Here is a 21,670-nt window from a genome sequence, read left to right on the forward strand (position 1 = left end):
TAAAATCATTTACTTTGAGCGCTCAAGGACACTGTAGTTTATGAGGGGGGCTTTATGATTATGATGTGTTTGGCACAAAGACAGGCATATTTTTTATCGTCTTTTGTTGGTATGACTTCATTTGTGCAACGGGGTGAAATTAAAGCTATCTGAAATGTGTAAATCAGTAACCAAACTGTCCATTTCTCTTTGCTTTGGTGGCAAACTATGTCTGTTCCATCAGCCATCACAGCAGAATTACCCATTCTTAAAAAAATGCAATGTTTTCACACCCATCCATTCATTCACCTAAAGACACTAACCTTGTACAGTACAGTCAAAATGTGAATGCAGTGAAATGTTCATCCCTCTTTGCCAAGATAATAAATTCAACACATTTACGACGCAACAAATATTTTCACTCAACTTTTTTTATTTGAGAAAAGTTATGAATGAGAGTAGAAACTTCAAATTTTAATACGTTTTAATTTGGATTAAAATGTGAGATAATTGATGGGCAGGTGCAAAAACCTCCTGAAGGCGTTCATACAACAGAGCCAAGCAGGCAGCAGCTGAGCAAACACGCATGTTTCAGCACAACTCCTTTGTCCAAAATGGAGGCCCGTTTTGGTGGTTTTCTCTGGTTCAGCCCATTCCCCTCTCTTGCGCAGGCTTGTTGTGCCGGGGACACAGTCAGCACACGGATGATGTGTTTTTATGGCATTGGAAAGTACTGTGTTTCTGCCTCCGTGGCTCTGCGTCGGGGTCGCTGACCCCAGGACACATGTGCAGGGCACTTGGCTTTTTCCTATGAGGCTCACATTATATGACAACATCCGTAATTATTCATACATTTTTTAAAATCATGTGCGATTTAAATCAGTGTTACTCAAATAACCTCGGAATTAACTTGCATGTAATTGAAAAAAATGCTAAATTCTCATATACACATGTATGTACTGCATGTCTGTGTGTGTGTCTGTGTGTGCATGCGTGCGTGTGTGTGTGTGTGTGTGTGTGTGTGTGTGTGCGTGCGTGTGTGTGTGTGTGTGTTTCAGAGGGCAGGGTGTGTATTTGTCAGTGTTTGTGTGTATGTGTGTGCATGTGTGTGTTCGTGGTGTTGGAGGTATGGTGTTTCTGGCTGATGGTTGGGGACACACTCCCTTTCAGAAGGTCCACCGTGCTGGGGAGGTGAGGTTCTGGTGAGGCAATGGTGCAGAGCTCAGCGCTCTCTTAAATAAGGCCCAGAGAACTGACCTCGCGTGCGGCCCAGTCCTGGCGCTCGCCGTCTCCATGCCGACAGCCTCTCTATACAGAACACACAGAGCCGCAGAGGACGTGATGCACTCCGTTCATAAAAAGAGAAAAAGATGGAGAGAGTGAGAGAGAGAGAGATAGAGAGAAAGGTGGTGGGGAAGGCATTTGTATCACAGTTACAGTGAACCCTGCAATATTTCTGTCCCATTGTGAGCACAAACTAGCAAAATAGTGTCCTTTCTCTCTCCATTCAGTCAACCTCTCTCAACAGCAGATGGTTTTGCACAGCCACTGATGGCTTCCATAAAATATAAAGAAGGAAAAACTGTGTAATACACTGGACGAGCATGAAATAAAGGTATGAGAACGAGAGTCCCCTCAGTAGCAGTGAAAAGCCAAGACTGTTCCGGAAACTGCTCCCGGGAAACACATTGGGAAGGGGAAGGTGATGGAGTCCACGCTGCTCTCACACCTCTCCGACAGGTGAGTGACCCCACGGTCAGCCATTGGCCCCTGAGCTGTGTGCCAACGCTGTGGTGTCACAATAAAAGTTTATGGTTATGGCGCGGTGCGAGCGGAACGGCTGGGGGCGGGGCCGGGCGGTGATGAGCCAATCGAAGGGACGCGTGTATTTAAAGAGGGAGCGCACCCGCATCTCCTCACCTGCCAAACGAATCCTCCGCCGGGACCTTCCTCTCTCGCTTCGCTGTCTTCTTCGCTCCCTGCAGCCGCCAACCGTCACCTCAACCCGCCATGGCCTTCAGCGGCAAGTACGAGATGGAGAGCCAGGAGAACTACGAAGAGTTCCTCAAGCGCATCGGTGAGCTGGCTTTTTAATCACCTTAAAACATTTTTTTTGTTATACTTTTTAACTTTAATGTGAAAACTGTCGTACAGAATGTGTCTATTTGCAAACCGAGCACTCCTGAAGAAATTATTTTTTTCAAACAGTCCCGAGAAGATCACTTTGCCTCTGTTGTTCTCTGACATTTCTGTCAAGCTATTGAGGATGAAGCTTCAATAAACACTGACTCTCAGATTCCAGCTAGGGAGGCATCTTAACACATTTTAGGAATGGTGTCATCGTATATTACACAGAATCGGTTTGTGGAAACACTGCACTGTTAAAAATCTCAGGGTTTTATTCTCAACATTGTTAGCAGCCTGTTTCAAGCAGAAATCTGAAAAGGGTCTTTATCCTGATCCTGGCTCTCACTCTCGAAAACTCAGGAATTCCCGATGATGTCATCGAGAAGGCCCGCACCTTCAAGACCGTGACGGAGGTGGTCCAGAACGGCAACGAATTCACCTGGTCCCAGGTGTACCCCAACAGGACCATGACCAACAAATTTATCATCGACCAGGAGTGCGAAATGGAGACCATGGCTGGGATAAAGTTCAAGGTCAGAAGATGCACTTGCATCACCTCACTTCCACACAAGAGGGTGCTGTTGCACAGGCATTGCTCCGTCAGACACCTCTTAATTTGGCCAGTTTAAGGGATGTTTTACATCACATCACATTATTGCTTTTTAGCAAATGGTCTCATCATGTATGACAGAATTATACATTTTTACATTGTACTTAATCATTAGTCATTCACCTTAATTCAGGTTAATCACATGGACACAGTGGCAGTGTAGGTATTGAACCAACAACCTTAGAAGCCCAGTTTCCGAATCACGACACCACACAGCCACCATGTATTGTCGCCTGTTCCAACCCAATGTCAGAAACAGTGCCTGCTCCCTTCGAACAGAAGCTGAAGGCACACTAAGACTAAACACAGAGTTAGTATGGATCAGGGAGCCAAACAATGGACAACAAATGAATAAATTAATTATTGCTCTATTTGATTATTCAAACGGGAAAAATGTATTAGGGACAGCTGCTTCAGTGGAAGCATTAAGTCTGGAAGCAAAGAAACCAATGAGCATTTTGACTGTATTTTCATTTTTTGGTTATTTGATCATTCATTTTGGTTAATTTTTTCCCCCTTTGTCTCTCTGTGTGTGTATACGCTTTTTTGTGGCTGCTGCAAAAACATACTTATATGAAATTGCATTTTTTTAAAAAAAGGTATGACAAGCCTTTGGTAACTTACCGAACAGTTTAAGTTGTGACATCAGTAAATTTTTTTGTGTTTTGAGAACTCCTTTCCTCGCTTCATCGGTCACGTCTCGAATTTTTTTGTTATTTGCAGGCCACCGTGACCATGGATGGGGACAAAATCTGCGCGAGCTTCCCCAAATACCAACAGACAGTGCAGCTAAGCGGAGACAAGCTCGTTGAGGTAAGGGAATTAGCTCGCGCCGTCTGTAATTTATGCGTCATGCTATTCCCTCATCACGAGCACAACGCAGTTCTCTTCTGTTAACGGAGTTCACATTAAAACTGAATTCTAGTGCGATCGATTTATCTCTCTTATTCTGTAAACGTCTCTTATGCTGCACAATGAGTGGAGGAGATGCTTTGAAGTCTGATGTAAATAATTGTGAAAAGACTGTTGTAAACTACAAACGTCAATCAACTTCTATGCAATCTGAAAAATATTTCTAGTGATATTGCTACAGTTTAATGTCCTACCAGTAATAATAAACAATAAAAATCCACAATTATACAAACAAATATATATATATTTTTAACTCTTTGAAGAGTAAGTTTACTGAATTTTTCTCTTTTCTCTTTCAAAAATTCCAAGTCAGTGTACTAGAACATTGCTATCAGTTGCCAGTAGTAATGGTTACCTCAATATTAGAATGCTCAGTTATGAACATTGTAATCACACATTTGTGATCTTACACTTAAAGGGTTACGCTTACTGACCTCCCTCTCTCTCCCCTCCGATTCGCACCAGTGCTGCACCGTGTCTGGCGCCAAGGGCACCGTGACCATGAAGAGAATCAGCAAGAGGATCTAAAAATCTCCATCATTTTGGCTCGTCCTTTAAGGAATAAAAAATAAATGTTCTAGCAGCACTCCTCATCTGTCCCAAGTGTTCATTTCACTCTCTTGTGTCCATTGATTCAGTTTCTGTTCGCAAGTGCCTTACAGTCGTATCACCACCAGGGGGTGATAAAACTTAAGGCTTGGTGCCGTCCTGCACGGGGCTATAGTCAGCTCTAGTAAGGGGAGGGAAAGTTTCGCGGGTATAATATTTTTACGCATTAGCTGAGCGTGCTTACATACAAGGCGGGGAAAAAACCACATCAGAATTTTGTTGATTTGTTCCACTGGCTACATTGCGTAATCGATTCGTATGTAAAAAATTAAAACATTTAATTGCGTCAAATCTATGTTGGATACTTTGTGAATTATTTAATAGACATAGTTTATTTCACTAATATGATGTGCAGGAGTATGAGTTAGGAATAAGTACGTGGTTTCTGGTGATTTGCAATTTTAACCGCCAGTAAATTCCACAGCACGTGCATACAGACAACCATCACAAAGGGACAATGACTGAGTGGGAGGCTCACGGTGTGAATGCCTTTCACCCCCCTACCCCCCCTTCCCAAACGCAAATTAAAGGGTGCTGCCCTGAAGTCCCCCCCCCCCCCCCCCCCCACCCCCAAAAAAAAAAAATCAACAAAGGGAGTGAGCATTATCCATCACCAAACCACACAACCCCCCTGCCACCCGTTCCGACCCCCACCCGCCACAAGAGAACATACCCTTGCCTGCCACTTCCAAACCCTCCAACCCCCCGCCACCTTCCTCTTTACAAATGGAAGAATGTTTGTGCCTCACAGAACACTGATTTCAAAGCGCCTCTGGACCCTGCGCGAGGTCAGAAAGGCAGCGATCACCCCCGTCGGCGCTGTTCAGTCACACGCCTGCTACGCCAGAACTTTAAACCTGTTGCCCCTGACGACCAATTAGAGAGCGAGAGACACTCTTGTCCAACGGACATTGCGTCGCAGCTCGTATCTTCTGCCATGTCAGCGGCGACGTTTGGAAAATGGCGACTGAAATAACATAACCTGGCCGACAGGCGACTGAGGCGGAAAGACATCAGACGGCGTCATAACCGGTCCAAACACATCAAGACACGGAAAAGGTGCGAAAGCAACCACTGCAGGTCACACTTTTACATTTCAAAGCGCCATTGGACCTTGCGCGAGGTCAGAAAGGATTCTAGAACCACCGGAAACCATAGACATACATGTATATATGTCTATACCGGAAACTGCCACAGCCTTGGACTTGCTGTCCCGTATGAACAATACGCAACAAAGCGCGTATTGAAAACTAGGGTAAATAAACGTTTTCAAAAATCAGCAGAGGCCTCCATTGTTCAAACAGAAACTTAGCCTCTATCCGAGTGTAGCTACACCTTAGATGAATACTGGTTGTTGTGTAGCAGTGAATGCCCAATGGAACACGCAGTGCAAAATGGAGACAGCACAGCAAGAACATTAATAAGGGCGTATTGATAGATGACCCACAGCGATACAGGGCTGTCATTCAGGCTGGAATCAATGGGGCGCTATGAGGGAATTTCAACCCCCAACAGAGATTCTGTAGATGATCTCTATCTGCACAGCTCTCCGCCAGCATGCTGGCGCGCAATCTCTCTGCACGGCGCCCGGTGTAAAAATGCCTCCCGGCCGCATTTCGAGCGTTGCGGAAGACGGTCACGGATGGCGGGTTTGTGGAATTCCGGATCCACCGCCTCATTCTCCCGGCTCCGACAGACGGGCCGACCCCACGCGGAATGAAACTACAGAAAACCACCTCAGGCCCTTTCCAGAGTAGCACAAAGAAAAGCAAGGCCTGAACCCCCAAATAGCACATGATGTTTAAGAAAAACGAGTAAATAAAAACTCCCCATCTGGGAGAAAAACCCTCAAATAATGGCAAGAAAACACTCCCCGATGGGAAGAAATGTCGGGAGGAACCTGGCTATGGAGGGCAAGCCCATCCACTGCTGGCCGGCCTGGTGTAAAGCAGGGGTTAGATTGGATGTAATGGTACAAGGATCTATCACAGCAAATGAATCCTGTGCCTCTTCCAAGTCCTGCCTTTGAACCCAACCGTCATTTTCATTTCACTCGTTCGTTCCACGGGAACGGACGGGCGATCCTGCGGTCATTCCGTTCGGATGATTAAATCCTTCCATCCCTCCCCATCTCTCCCTCTTTTTAAACGGGCTCGTGTGTCTCCCTCAGTCCCTCTTCCTGGTTTGCTTCAAAGGGCCCCAGGAATGCCCTCTTCTCTGTTTGTTTAGGGGGGAAGAGGCTGATAAGAATCTCCCCGCCATTGTCCTCGGGCGACACTGATGTGAGGGGTGGGGGGTCGGGGGAGGGGCACAGGGGGGTAGAGCCAGATGGTAGTTTTCAATCGAGACTGTTTTAGGTACACTGGTGGTGAAATGACCTGTCGAAAAGTATACATTCACCATTTCTAAGGGTCAAAAACCAAAATGCCTCTAGTGGAGGGCTGGAATATTAAGCACATGTGAGAGTGTGTATATGTGTGTGAGAGAGGGTGTGTGTGTGGGTGTATGAGTGTGTGAGTGAGAGGTGAGTGTGTGTGTACGTGTGTGTGAGTGAGAGTGTGAGTACGTGTGTGTGAGTGAGAGTGTGAGTGTGTGTGAGAGTGTGTTTGTGTGTGTACGTGTGTGTGAGAGTGTGTGTGTGTGAGTGAGAGAGTGTGTACATGTGTGAGTGAGAGGGTGTGTACGTGTGTGTGTTTACGTGTGTGTGAGTGAGTGTGTATAAGCGCGTGTGAGTGAGTGTCTATAAGCGCGTGTGTGTGAGTGTGTATAAGCGCGTGAGTGTGTATAAGCGTGTGTGTGTGTGTGTGTGTGTATAAGCACGCGTGTGTGTGTGTGTATAAGCACGTGTGTGTATAAGCGCGTGTGCATGTGTGTGTGAGTGTGTGTGTATAAGCGCATGTGCGTGTGTGTGTGTGTGTATAAGCGTGTGTGTGTGTGTATAAGCGTGTGTGTGAGAGTGAGTGTGTATAAGCGTGTGTGTGTGTGTGTGTGTATAAGCGCGTGTGTGTGAGTGAGTGTGTATAAGCGCGTGTGCATGTGGGTGTATAAGCGCGTGTGTGTGAGTGAGTGAGTGTGTGTGTGTGAGTGTGTATAAGCGCGCATGTGTGTGTGTGTATAAGCACGCGTGTGTGTGTGTATAAGCGCGCGTGTGTGTGTGTATAAGCGCGCGTGCATGTGGGTGCGTATGAAGAATAAGCCTAAAGAGCAGAATGGGGTTTTGATTCATCTTTATTTGAGCGGCTCACTGGATGAACGGGACCCTCATTTATCCGTTCTCTCCCTCCCTGCTCTTCTCCGTCCCCCTAAACTCACGGAACGGGTACGAGGGGAGGCGGCGTGTCCAGTCCGGGACCGCGAAAGTTTCGGGAGCACGTCTCCCCGGTTGCAATATGCAACATTTCCACTACGGTTAAAACTCACCGCTTTCCAGCAGTGAAATCAAATAAACAAAAAACAAAAAATATCTGCTCCTGCTCTGGGTTTGCAGTTAAAAAAAAAAAAAAAAACAGTGAAAAACAACCTCATATTTATCCAGAATAAGTTACAAAAGACAAACTAGTGGCGAAGACGTAACTGAAGTGAGTCAGTAACAGATTTATCCAACATATTGCACCCTGAGACTCCAGCCAGGAAGCCCTGTGTAGTGCTGGCAGCGGTTTAAGGGAACAGAGGTGTTCACCTGTACAGACGAGACAAAGTCATCAAAGAAAAAAAAGTAGATGCGGAGGAAACATCGGCATATAAAATAAACTGTACAACCTAAAAAAAAAAAAACAACTAAAAATCAGTCCGAAAACTCAGTTAAAACATAACAAAATACAGCCGTTGTAGGACATCTGGCCAAAGAGCAAGTAACAGTGGCAGAGTAGGGTCCAATCTGGCAACCCAGGAGAGCCAGCAGAGCAGACAGGCAGCTCCAGAGCGTTTAGGACGGGACAGGGGACGGGGGAAGGGGGACGGGGACGGGTGACGGGGACGGGGACGGAACAGGACCAGCTTGAGAGACACCAACCCGTTCAGACGGGGCCCGGGGCCTGCTCACCTCAGCGAGTCCGCGAGGCCCAGCCAGCCAAGCGAACACCGCGGGGAAGCGCTACGCCTCGCAGCGGGAAGGAACGCTGACCCTGCTGCTGAGGACGCGGTGACCCCCCCCCCCCCCCCCGTTCATACAGTACAGGGCAGAGTCTCAAATATGCAGCAGTGCACAGTGCGTCTGTCCATTCCCCCACCCCAGGAAAGAGCAGCGTCAGTGTTACTGCGGGCCGAGGTCGCGACCTTGACCGTCCCCCTGTCCGTTACAAACCCGCCAGGCCGCCAGCGCCCCTTCCTAACCAGCTCAGAACTCCTGCACCTATCAGCACAGCTCAGCTCCCCTCCCTGGCCCGGGGCGGAAATTCCGTTACCGTGTGAACGGAGGGTCACCTGACCCCTGGGCTTGAGCAGAGAGGGCGCTGAGGACATGGTGGCAGAGGCTGTGGGGGGGGGGGGGGGGGGGGGGGGGGCTGGTGGGGGAGGGGGCACCGTTCAGCACAAGCAGCAGACAGGAAGCGTGCGGAGCCCACTTCCTGTGCGAGCTCTTCAGCAGAAACGGATTTAGAGCTCCCTTCCTCTCCGGAGAGAAGAGGGCGGAGCTTCGATTCAAACGCGAATCAAGGCCCGTCCTGAAGCCTGGACCGGAGGCCAGAATCTTCTGTGCCACCAGAGGCCAGAAGCCGCAACACAACAGCACCGTCTTTTTCCCCAGACAGAGCTACTTACACACAAAAAATAAGATAAAATAAAATACAAACTAGGGAAAGAACACATAAGAATGCGTAACAGGAAGGAAGGGTCCATAAATAACAGCTACGTTACGCTTCAATGGCATCGTCTTCAAGTAATCAGCAACAGTCCCTGATAAAAACACGGATCATGTAAACAACACGAGAGGAAGAGCCTCTCGGTGAGGAAGAGCCTCTCAGTGAGGAAGAGTCTCTCGGTGAGGAAGAGTCTCTCGGTGAGAAACCCGCCAGGCTCTTCTTGGGGCAGCAGCATCATGGCGGAACGACGGAAGCACCAAACGGACGCGTGGTCGTCCTGAAAACAACCTGTCCATCCCACGCCTCAGTCTTTGAGAGGAGAGGGAGACAAATTCACACATTTACAAAAAAAAAAAAGAAGACAAAGCTAATACAGTCCTTAAGGCCTTGAATAGAAGTGACTTTGAAGCTCACTCTACAGGGAATGTCTTTGTGAGTCAGAGAATCTGAGGACTTCAAACAGGGTACAGGGGTGGAGGGGGGGGGGGGGGGGGGGGGCTTGGTTCTGTGGAGGTCTTGCGGGGGGGGGGGGGGGGGGACTTTGATGAGGAGACCACTGGTCCTCTATGGGAGGCTTTTTCACAGCACTTGGAAATCTTGATGAAACCCCACCATGAAATGAAACTTCAAGGAGAAGCCCCCCCCCTCCCCCCCACCTTCCAGCCCTGACTCCCACTGCATTGTGGGAATGGTTCTCCAGGCTGAACATCAGAGAGCTGAGGGAGAGGGACAGCTTCCCCGATTCCCTAACCTTTGACCCCAGACTTCGTTCTCAGAGCAGGTCGAGATAAACTCAGTTTGTGCACCCCGTTATTCTCGTTTTATTTTCCCATTTTAATCTCATTTCTCCAGTTTTGAAAGAAGCAGCTCTAGAACGAACACGCAGGCGTCGCGTCATCAACGCGTCTTACAGTGTTCCTCATTCACAGCGATTAAACACACAGCGGCAACGTCCTCACCAAAAACACAGCGGGAACGTCCTCACCAAAAACACAGCGGGAACGTCCTCACCAAAAAACAGTCCTCTCTCTGGTTAAAAAGACAGGCAGCGCAGTCAAAGCCTCCACAGCGGGTGATGTCACAGTGGGTGATGTCACAGTGATGTCACAATGGGAGCAGTTACGGCGGCCGGCGCACATCACGTCAGCACGATGACCTCGGCGGGGTCGGCGGCGACGGCGGCGGATTTGCGTTTGCGCTTCCTGTGTCTCTGCCCGCGGGAGGGGGGCGCGGGCCCCGGGGAGGGGGGAGGGGTGGGGCGCCCGGAGGTCAGCTCCCCGCCCCTCTCCTGGCGTCACCTGTCGAAGCAGCCGGCGGCGAAGGTGTGGTGGGAGCTCAGGTAGCCGCCGTAAGCCACGCCCAGGCAGTGGCGGGGTTCTGACGCGAGGGCCACCTGCACGGACAGGGGCCCCTGCAGGCCCCGCCCCCCCGGCTGCAGCCCCGTCCCCAGGCCCGGATACGGGTGGAAGCTGGCCCCCGCCGCCCCGCCCGAGAGGAGCCCCACCCTGTGGGACTGCAGGTAGTCCTGGGCCACCACAGGCCCCAAAGCCTGGGACTCGCCTAGCCCGTGCAGCTGGGACAGGGGTGCGGCGTGCTGGGAGAGGTGCGGGAAGGCCCCGGCCTGGAAGAGCAGGGGCTGGGCGGAGGTAGCGGAGGAGACGGCCGGACGGTGGGCGGGGGAGGGGGTGCAGGAGGGGGGCGTGGGCTGGCCGAGCAGCGACGGCGGGCCGGGCGGGGGGGTGGATTTGGGCTTGTTGGCCTCCTTCACGTCGTTGTCGTGAGCGCTTTAAAAAAACAAAAAATAAACAAATGTTACCATGACATCAAAAACCCAAAGAATTCATACAAATCCACAGAACCCGACCGTCACAAGTGCATAATAAAACTTGGGGTGCGGTGTGGGATAAACTGTGTGTGTATGGGGTGTGGGGTGTGGGATAAACAGTGTGTTTGGGGTGTGAGATGGCCAGTGTGTGTGGGGTGCGGGAGAGACAGTGTGTATGAGGAGTGGGGTGTGCCCGTTTGGGAGCTCAAAGTCCCTTACAGCAGCATGAGCTGGACGCACTGGGTCAGTGGGGGGTGGGGTGGGGTGGGGGTGCGTGGGGTGTGCCCGGCGTCCTTACAGCAGCATGAGCTGGATGCACTGGGTCAGTGGGGGGTGGGGTGGGGTGGGGTGGGGGTGCGTGGGGTGTGCCCGGCGTCCTTACAGCAGCATGAGCTGGATGCACTGGGTCAGGTGGTCCCAGGTGTAGCCGGTCAGCAGGTGCAGGGCGGTGGTCCAGCTCGGGGAGATCTGCAGGCAGACCCGCGAGGCCGCGATGCAGGCCGCCGCCACCTGGGACGGCCGGAAGCTCAGGAAGGCGTGGTCTGGACAGAAAAGGGCAGAGTCAGTATGAAGCGCTCACAAATAAAAAAAAAACAACAAAAAAACTAATGAATCATCATCACCAGAGGGCTGCACACGAGCGGAAGAGATGCTTTACCCCGCTTGCTAATGAGCCTGTGTTTCTGATGAGAGCTACGCTACAGCCCAATGTCACTGCCATTCAATCATCTCAAAATGCATCAACTTACATTACAATCATTTGGCACACAAACAAATTGAGAGCAACGAACAGTACTGGAAACAAACTGAAAAATATCCACACCAACATTCCGGGCACTTTTCAATTCACGAACACTGAAACAAAAACTGGACCCCAACCCTGACCGATTGACCAATTACGTGACTGAAAGCTGCTTCAGCCAATAGGAGCTGTCCGTCCCCATCCCACGCCCCACCCACCTTGCAGAGACACCTCCAGGAAGTAGTGTGTGTACTTGTCCATGAAGGCTTTGGTCTTGGAGAGGGAGGAGAGGGGCCAGCCGTTGTGCAGGTCGCTCTCCCGCACGCAGGCCTGGAGGTAGTAGTCGATGAAGTGGGCGGGCGTGGGCATGCACAGGTTCCAGCCGAAGGTCTCCAGGAGGAGCAGCTCGGTGCGCGTCAGGTCCCGCTTGCTCAGCGCCAGGTTCAGGCTGCACATGAAGCCCAGCGCGTTCAGCTGCTCCAGCTTCGGAACCCGGTCCTCCTTCTCCTCAAACTTACCTGGGGGGTGGGGAGGGGAGGGGGGAGAGGGAGAGAGACTTGAGTTTTCTGAACACAAACCTCCACAGTAAAAAACAAAAGTAAGAAAACTGAGATATCTGTCCGAACACTCCTCAGCTCACTGCATCCCAAAGCCCCAAAGACAACAAAAATAAATAAAAAAGGAAAGGGAGAGAGTAAGAAAGGGGGAGCGACAGACTGACCAACAGAGAGAGAGAGAGAGAGCGAGAGCGAGAGAGAGAGAGCGAGACAGCGAGAGAGCGAGAGAGAGAGCGAGAGAGCGAGAGAGCGAGATAGAGAGAGAGAGAGCGAGAGAGAGAGAGAGAGAGAGAGCGCACAGGCAGAAACACACACTTAGCGCTGAGCGTTAGATCCAGGACCGTAGGCACAGGCAGAAACGCACGCTTGGCACTTTAGTCACAGGACTATTATTATTTAAGTCGCTGTTTCAGCCAATTAAGTGGCTGATGTGGCACGACTTCCCCCTGAAATCAGACAGGGAGGCCAACCGTTATTCTTCCTGCTTAATGCAGTCTGGGCTCTTCATTCCATCCACTTCCTTCAATTTGTTTTCCACTTTCCTGTTGTTTTTTTTTCTACACATTTATCTCATCAACAAGCACACAATCGCTTCTCCCCCTTTTCCATTTTCTTGAACTACTCAAATAGTTTTTACTCCACATTTTGATCAATTTCATACACTCTGTGGACAACTACGTCAGTGAAAAGAAATGGTAATGATAATATTAATATGCAGTTACCCCAAATTTTAGTGTGGAGGCATTTATCTGGGGGGGGGGGGGGGGCAAGCACGTGGGGACATGACGACATGACACTAACATTTAAAAACGGAGTGGCATCTGATCCCAAGAACGAGAGAGAACAACATGCCACTGACCACTGCTCAGAAGCACAAATCATACTCCAAAACAATCCATCAGCAGCCTCCCAAACTCCACCCCTCTGGCATTTCATTACCGTAGCAACAGCTTTGTGACCTCATCTTACTGTAGCCAATGAGCTGTGGGCTATTTGCCTTTTAACCCATATCAATGATGCCCACCCTTCTCTCTACAGAGGGGACGGTCAAATTACATCCCTGCCCCCACACTGACACACACACACACACCACGCACACTGACACACACGCACACACACTTAATCAGCAAATCAACAACTGGGCTGACTAATGCCATCATTCCTCTGAATAACTGGCTGCAGCAAGTGCAGGACACACTGAAAACCGCCCCCCCCCCCCCACCTCCGTCACCCAGCTGTCCCCTCCCTGGAAGGCCAGCATGCCAGTGAAGTCATCAATGATGTCATCAGCATATCACAATGGTCGCCATGGTTACAGAAGGCCTTGACAGCTCTGTCCCCAGACAGAGATAAACACAAGCAGCCCGGACACAAGCCGATCCCAACAAGCAACAGAATCCCCAACAGCTAACCTCTCACAGAAAGGCTACAGCTATATCCACCATGATCTAATAGCACACACACATGCACACACACACACGCACACACACTCGCGCATGCACACACTCTCACACACACACACAGACTGTCTCTCTCTCTCACACACACACACACACGCTGTCTCTCTCTCTCACACACACACACACACTGTCTCTCTCTCTCACACACACACACATACGCACACACACACACACGCTGTCTCTCACACACACACACACACACACAAGCTGTCTCTCTCTCTCTCTCTCACACACACACACACACACACACACACAAGCTGTCTCTCTCTCTCTCTCTCACACACACACACACACACACACACACACGCTGTCTCTCTCTCTCTCTCTCACACACACACACACACACACACACACACGCTGTCTCTCTCTCACACACACACACACACACACACACGCACACACACACGCGGTCTCTCTCTCTCTCACTCACACACACACACACACACAGTAAAACCCAGCTGGTTGGATTAACACAGGGCAGCCTAGCCCTGTACACTCAGCGTAAAGCAGCACTTAAAAACAGCACTTAAACCAAAGCCTGTGTCTGGCAGTGCAGCCACGGCCAATAGAGCAACAAAACACACGCGAGAGGACAGCCTGACCCCATCGCTCCCAAACCCGCCGCTTCGACCTCCCAAGCCCGCCACTCCCAAACCTGCCAAAACTTTGGCAAATCATCCAGGTGAGCATCAGATCCGTTAATGCAGGATGGAAAGGGCGGCTGCACCCTAATGGGTCTGGGCCCCCCTAGCCCCCAAAACACAGTTACCCGCCATTCCATTTCCTTTAAAGGGAAACTCATATTGCCTCCTCATGCACAGGCACGCACACACACAAACCGAAACACACACACACACTCACACTGCATGTATGAGTACACACACACACACACTGCATCACACACACACACACACACACACACACTCACGCACACACACACGCACACACACACACACACTGCATCACAAACACACACACACACGCACAGAAACCCGCCGTGCCCAGCTGCAGGCCCGTTAAAAGCCCTCGCTCGGGGTAACGGAACTCCGCCAGGCAGCGGGGCGCGGAAAACAAGGGCAAATAAATAAGCACAGAAACACGCAGGCCCACATCTGCTCCCAGAATCTGGGGAGGGGTGGGGGGCCCTCCGAGCCCCCGTCCAAGGGCATGCACACCCGAGGGGGCGGGGGGCGGGGGGGGGTTTAAAACGGGGCTCGCTCCACCCCACTCCCCATCAACAGCACAGCACTTCTCTAATGAGACCTCTCTCCAAACCGCCCGGCAATAAAGCGAACAGGCAGTAATCCCAGCAGCACAGAAACAGGCCTGCGAACAGAGCACCGCTCTTATTCTGAAATATAAATGCACAGAAACAGGCCTGCGAACAGAGCACCGCTCTTATTCTGAAATATAAATGCACAGAAACAGGCCTGTGAACAGAGCACCGCTCTTATTCTGAAATATACATGCACAGAAACAGGCCTGCGAACAGAGCACCGCTCTTATTCTGAAATATACATGCATAGAAACAGGCCTGTGAACAGAGCACCGCTCTTATTCTGAAATATACATGCACAGAAACAGGCCTGCAAACAGAGCACCGCTCTTATTCTGAAATATAAATGCACAGAAACAGGCCTGTGAACAGAGCACCGCTCTTATTCTGAAATATACATGCACAGAAACAGGCCTGTGAACAGAGCACCGCTCTTATTCTGGTCTCATCGCTTTCAGACCTGAGAGGAACCATTCCAGAAAAGAAAAGGGGGGTGGGGTGGGGGGGTGGGGGGGGGCAACCAAGATAACATCTGTTCCTGCTCCCAAAACCCTTGGGAAAGAGGAATCTCTAATCTCCACTGGAATCAGCGGGGCGAGCTCAGGAATCTCTCACTCTTCAGACTTCCGGGAGGAAGCGAACAAGCCGCTCAAATTACAGGCCTGCCTGAGCCAGCCAATCAGAGAGCCCCCAGGCAGGAAGCGGCGGTGAAAGCATTCTCTGACAGATGACGAGCGGGGAGTCTGCCTCTAATCGCGCCTGAGTGAGGGAATGAGCTCGCTGAGCTCCGGGACAAACGTCTTCCCCAGTTTTAAAGTCTACTATAATTCGGGAGCCCTCCTTTCGTGGGGGGGCCGCACCCCCCCAGCTCGTCCCGTGCTTCTGCCCCGGGAACCCAGCCGCCCCGACAATGCCGACTGCGTGACCTTCGACCCCTGCGCCTCACGCCTGGGCGCTCCCGTCAGGCCCCAGTACGGGGCGCCCCCAGATCAGGACCCTGGGGTTTGGAGGGGACCCCAAAAACAGAGGGGGTCGGTGTTCAAAATTAGGCTTGCAGGGATAACACCCAACCCAAAACAACCCCCCTAATCCACCACGACACCCCCAAAAGCCTAACCCTTCCACACACAGGATCCCACACCACAAATGTTTTAAAACGCGTTGAGCTGCATCCTCTGCCACTTGGCAATTACTATATTCACACACTCCAGAATGGACAAACATAATGACCTGAAATCAATTTTTCAACACAAAAAACAACATTTCATGTGCAAAATATGCAATTTTTAAACTGCTCTTTCCGAAGCAGGACCCCTAATAACGTGAGTTTGTTACTCAAATCCCAGCTGCACACTGTATTTTTTAAATTACGTCCAGGGGATTAATTCCTTTGCATTATCATCAAACCCCTGCAAAGGGCTTTCAGGCCCACTAATCTTCATATGGGGGGGGGGGGGGTTCCCGCTGGGCCTGGCAGTTCAAACATGCCCCTCGCTGCTCCCCCACCCCCAACACCCAACACCCAACACCCAACTGAAACCCCCCCTCTGCTGACCCCCACCACCCCCCCGCCCCCCCAGCCCCCATTCCCCGCCGCTAAACTCGCGCAGCCGGCTCGCTGGCCTTTGAAGATCAGCCCCCCCTCTCCCCCCCTCCCCCCTCCCCCCCCCCCCCCCCCCCCCCCTTTCTGACACTCCTCCGAGAGGAAGAGTGTTTTTTACGAGGACCGGTTTTGTTCCCCCCCCCCCCCCCGTTCGGGACGGTTTATGTGTTACCCAGACAGACGGAGGAGGCGCACCGGATGCTCTCGCCCCTGCCCTGTCATTTACGACCCCGTCCCGGCCCGTCCCGTCCCTCTCCGGCAGGTAAGGAGCGGGGGAAGGGGTAGAGGTTGGGGTAGTCCTTTATCTGTTTGGCCTGCAGAACGCGAGCTTTCAAACCCTCCCCCTCAGACCAGAGAAAGTACGGGCGTTCGGTCCTGGAGGGAACTCTTCCGGAAGCTTCCCTGACATCTCTCGGCCGAGGGGAGCCCAGCTCGGGGGTCGTTACCATGGCGAACGATTAATCCAAGGGCATCCTGGGAAAACGGCAGCATGCGTTTTACTGTTATTACCTCATTAACCAGCCGGGGGGGCTCGGGAGGGGCAGGGGTAGGGGTGTGTGTGCGTGTGCGAGCGTATGCGTGTGTGTGCGGGCGTGCGTCTGAGGGTGTGTGTGTGAGTGATTGAGTCATACACACACACACACAAAAAAAACCTCTACAGAGCTCCACACACAGTTCTGTAACCAACCTCAACTCAATACACAGGGCTCAGGGACCTGGTGCAGTTTGTGTAGAGCAGAGCTTCTTAAAGAAGGTGAATTACTCTTATTCACCTTACTAAGGTGATGTATAAAAGCAGGGAACTGTGGAAAGCACCAGTAACACAGATCACACAGAAACAGACAGACACACACACACACACAGACACACACACACACAAAACAACAACAACAAGATAAAAGAACCCATGACACCTCGGCCAGACCCTGTGGCCATAAAGTCATTCTGTTGACTTCCTTCCTATCGCCAGACTGCAGACTGTAAACACGTCTGCTCCCCCCAACCCCCTCCCAGCCTCCTGCCCCTCCCCTTCTTCACCACCCAATGCCCCACTACCCCACCCCCCTCCTGACCCAAAGAACCTTCAACAGCCTGAGAGGAACAGAACCTGCTGGCCCAATGGGCCCACATGGGTCCATATAAGCTAGAAGCTCTCCAAAGAGTTCAGACAACATTTACACTCAGGCGTTTACTAGGTGTTCTTATCCAGAGAGACTTACACAGTTTACTCACAGAGCGTTTATATAGCAGGACATTTACATAATTCAGGTTGAGAATTTTGCTCGGGGGAGCAATGGCAGTGCACCACCCAGGAATCGACCTTAAAACCTTGGGCCAGCTCCCTAACCTCTATGCCACACTGCAACCGGGACTTCTGATTGGTTCTCGCGGGAAAGAGGGAGGGACTTCTGATCGGTTCCTGCGAGAGGGAGGGAGGGAGGGGCCAGTAAGTCTTGGCACCGCAGTGGCGGCAGCAGCCAGACTGAGGAAACGGCGGCCATCTTTAACAACAGCTGACAACGGAATGGCGGACAGGCGTGCGCTTAAAAAAAAGCGATGGAGACCAGGCGGTCCGTCTAGCCGACAGGGACGAGCCTTCAAAGCAGCTCAGAACGCAATCGCCAGGCAGAAAGAATCAAACGGCCCTTTCATCCAGGCGCAATCCCATGATCCTCTCTGGCAGACAAGGGCTAGGAGAGAACGCGGGCCGGGATGAGACTGATCTCTGATTCGAGATATCCATCCATCCATCTCTCTATCTATCTGTCTATCTATCTGTCTTTCCAACCATCCCATGGACCGGGAAAAGCGCATTGGAAAAATAAACACTTCTAATTCCATAATTTTTCATTTGAATTCCCCTCAAAAAAATCAAGGGAACAATGAACAAGTGATGTGTATTTTAAAGAACAAAATGCATTCAGTTGAGTTAAAGGTGTTTCACCACTCCAAGCACCAGCCCGTTCTCTGCTAGACTGAGAAAACCCAGAGGCCTGGAAACACACACAGGCGTGCTATTTCCACATCTGCGCAGAGGAAAAACAGACCCCAGTCCTCATGAGAGAGACGAGACTGAACATTCAATCATTTGGATATTTCACTGCACGATCAGCAAACCACTAGCTGGGTCAGTATTTAAATTGGTGTCAAAAAAAAAAAAAATCTTCATCAATATTCACAAAGGAAAGCCGAAACCACTTCCGAGAAACAACACTACTGACATTATCAAACGTGCCAGTTTCTACAGCACCTGATGGGAGGTAAAAGGGGGCTTCGCTCATTTGAATATTCAATCTGAGGAGACATAAATTATTAAAGTACGAGAATGTAAATCCTTTGCTGTCAGAACGTGCTCGCGTTTTCTGTGCCCTGACTTAATATGAACTGCTGGAGAGGGAGAACGAGCGTGAGACAGAACACATTCCCCAGTTCTAAGGAACTGTCACTTTAAATGAGACGGAATCTTCAGTGACATCACAATGGTAAAGACGCAAGCACTGGTTTGCAGGCCTACACCAGGTGCACATAAAAGGAACAACAAGGTGAAAAACTATTTTTTTTGATCTCATGAACGATGGCCAACCTGAAGGCTGACTGCATGTGTACAAACTGCCCCTTAACCTCAGAACCACCAGCAGGTTTGTGTGGCTCTCCAGTCATGATACACACCAGCCAGAGCCCAGGCTGCATTTAACAGGAAGTCAGTGTACCCACAATGCCCTGCGCCAGGCCTTCTCATCGGGGCCGTTCAGCAGTTAGCGGATGAGCGCTATGCTAACGTGCACGGTGCGGGGAGGTGGACGGGGGGGGGGCACTTACTGGCCAGGAGCAGGCAGGACAGGGGGGGGGACTTACTGGCCCGGAGCAGGCAGGACGGGGGGGGGACTTACTGGCCAGGAGCAGGCAGGACGGGGGGGGGGACTTACTGGCCAGGAGCAGGCAGGACAGGGCGATGACATAGAGCTGCTTGACGGCCACGTCGTAGTGGTCCATGAACAGGTCCAGCAGGTAGACGGCCAGGTGACGCGCCGTGGGGCACAGCTGGTAGCGGTTGCTCAGGATGGCCAGCAGGTCGGCGAAGTAGCGCCGCATCGCGATCTGGGGGGAGTGGGCGCGGTACGCCGGCAGCTTCAGCTCCTGGGGGGGGGGGGGGGGGGGGGGGGCGGGGGAGAGAGAGAAACACGTGTCACCAAAAACATTTCCTTAAAAAAATTTAAAAATTAAAAATGCATTTTGCAGTCGGCAGAGATGAACATCCTTCCCCCGTTTATCTCACCACCTGCTCGTAAATTCCTGCACACAAAACATTTTACCAAATTTATCCTTCAATAATCCCCGTGGAGATTAAACCTCTTTTTTTTGAAGTATTTTTCGAGGTCTTGGCGCGAGAACAACTTAATAAAAAGGAGAGGAATAAAGGACTGTAAGCTCTGGGACTGGAGGGGAACAGAGATCTGATCTGTGGGGTGCAGTGTCTGGACCCACGGTGCTCATAAGAGTCACATGTGCGCATGAACATACGAAAGGCTGCTGGCATTTGATGGCTTACTTTCTCCTCAATAACAAAGCAAGCTAAAAAGGTTAACACATGCCGATACACAGATATGTATGAAAGTTCGGATGAAAGCGGATATGTATGAAAGTTCAGCCAGGTTCAGACGAGCAGTGCAGTCTATCAGCAAGGACACCATCTGTTTGACCCAGTCTGCAGTGTCACGGTACTTCCTGACATTCTCAAGGTCAAATAAAGCCTGTAGTATTAGGGGAGAGTTCTGGACTACATTTTCCATCACAACTTTTGGTTCAGAACTGACATCCAAAGTGCTTTATATCTGGCTGAACGCACAGACGTGTGTGTGTGTGTGTGTGTGTGTGTGTGTGTGCGTGCGTGTGTCTGTATGGGTATGCGAGAGTGTGTGTGTGTGTGTTTCATGGGTCGATGCCCACAGAATACCAGGGGATCCCCCGCTATCCCATAAGCCCTTTGGCAAACAGTTAACCACAGGAGGGAGTTTACACAGGGAAAGACCGACTCCACAGGTGGCCATTGTGTTGACTTGCATAATCTGACAGCACCATGCAGTCGAATGACGACGTTGGTGCAGATCTATCGAATGTAAACCACAGCAGATGATCACTACATTTGATCATAACATCCTCACATTTTGGACTTGGCAAGTGATAAGGTTTACTCCATGAGAGAAAAAAATAAAAATACATTTTCTGCAATATTATCTAACAACGCTACATAAATTTTGACTGTCGTGCCTTTTAATTTGGCATACGACAGACGTATTTAAGATAGACATAAAACTGCCAAAGTGAAACATCTTCAAGAAATGAGTAGAGATCTTTCTGAACCCAGAAGCATTTTAAATGAGGAAATGCCATTAACATGGATCAGCAGCCACTGAGAAACAGAAATGAGCAGTTTCTAACTATTCAGCATTTATGCAAAAAAGAAAAAAATGCAGAAAAATTATTTCTGCATAAGGGCTGCATAACAGCTTTCGACAGGCTACCTTGCTCCAATTAGCGGTTTAGCTGGCTAAGTGACTTAATGAAATGAAGCCACCGCTGCAGCGAGCAGTGATCTAATATTAATACACCTCGGAGGAGGAGAGGGGCGTGCGTGCAGACCGCTCACGTGCGATTTGTACATCAGAAGTGAGGTGTTAAATTAAACATGGCGAGCTCCCCTGGCAGGGGGGGGGGGGGGGGGGAAACTCCTCGGCCCCCCCGCTGGGGCAAACATTCGCCGCCGCGAGGGCAGATCGTCATTTGGGAACAGCCCCCACAGCTGCACTAAGATGGGCGCACCAAGGCTGGCACGGCCCATCCCTGCTTTTGTGGCAGTTAAGACTGGGCGAGCAGAGACAAACACGACTGAAAACCGTGCGCAAAAACAACACCGACTCATCATTCCACATTACACTGCAGGCATTCAGCAGACGCTCTTATCCAGAGCAGCTTACACAGCTCTATACGCAGCATTTACACTGTACCCAGTTATACAGCTGGATATACATACTGAAGCAACGCATGTTAAGTACCTTGCTCAAGGGTACAATGGCAGTGTCCTACCCAGGAATCGAACCTGTGATCGTTAAGTCACAAGACCAGCTCCTTACGCGACCCATTATACCACACTGCCGCCATATCCGACTCAG

At 50.7% G+C, this 21,670-nt stretch overlaps 2 protein-coding genes across 3 annotated transcripts in view; one reads left to right on the plus strand and one right to left on the minus strand.

The window, feature by feature from the left end:
- The first annotated feature begins 1,882 nt into the window (after positions 1 to 1,882).
- Positions 1,883 to 4,219, plus strand: fabp6 (fatty acid binding protein 6, ileal (gastrotropin)). The gene is made up of 4 exons (XM_035411009.1): positions 1,883 to 2,056; positions 2,467 to 2,639; positions 3,440 to 3,529; positions 4,094 to 4,219. The coding sequence occupies exons 1-4, from the start codon at positions 1,990 to 1,992 to the stop codon at positions 4,154 to 4,156; spliced, it is 393 nt and encodes a 130-aa protein (XP_035266900.1). The 5' UTR covers positions 1,883 to 1,989; the 3' UTR covers positions 4,157 to 4,219.
- A 5,954-nt stretch (positions 4,220 to 10,173) lies between these two features.
- The window catches only part of LOC118222834 (cyclin-J-like), a 20,351-nt gene continuing 8,854 nt past the window's right edge, over positions 10,174 to 21,670 (minus strand). For both annotated transcript variants that reach the window (XM_035408722.1, XM_035408721.1), the window contains exons 3-6: positions 19,427 to 19,637; positions 11,822 to 12,121; positions 11,244 to 11,403; positions 10,174 to 10,820 (exon numbers count right to left, since the gene is read on the minus strand). In XM_035408722.1, coding sequence (XP_035264613.1) covers positions 10,331 to 10,820; positions 11,244 to 11,403; positions 11,822 to 12,121; positions 19,427 to 19,637 — 1,161 coding nt within the window. In that variant the 3' untranslated portion in view covers positions 10,174 to 10,330. The remainder of the gene's footprint in view (positions 10,821 to 11,243; positions 11,404 to 11,821; positions 12,122 to 19,426; positions 19,638 to 21,670) is intronic.

This window comes from Anguilla anguilla, chromosome 3 (assembly GCF_013347855.1).
Source record: "Anguilla anguilla isolate fAngAng1 chromosome 3, fAngAng1.pri, whole genome shotgun sequence".
Classification (NCBI taxonomy): Eukaryota; Metazoa; Chordata; class Actinopteri; order Anguilliformes; family Anguillidae; genus Anguilla; species Anguilla anguilla.

What these genes read in the sequence shown, in the direction of transcription:
- fabp6 (XM_035411009.1), top strand. Translation starts at nt 1,990, where the DNA reads ATGGCCTTCAGCGGCAAGTACGAGATGGAGAGCCAGGAGAACTACGAA. An exon ending in AGAGTTCCTCAAGCGCATCG is followed by an intron (nt 2,057 to 2,466) that starts GTGAGCTGGCTT and finishes TCGAAAACTCAG; the next exon opens with GAATTCCCGATGATGTCATC. An exon ending in TGGCTGGGATAAAGTTCAAG is followed by an intron (nt 2,640 to 3,439) that starts GTCAGAAGATGC and finishes TGTTATTTGCAG; the next exon opens with GCCACCGTGACCATGGATGG.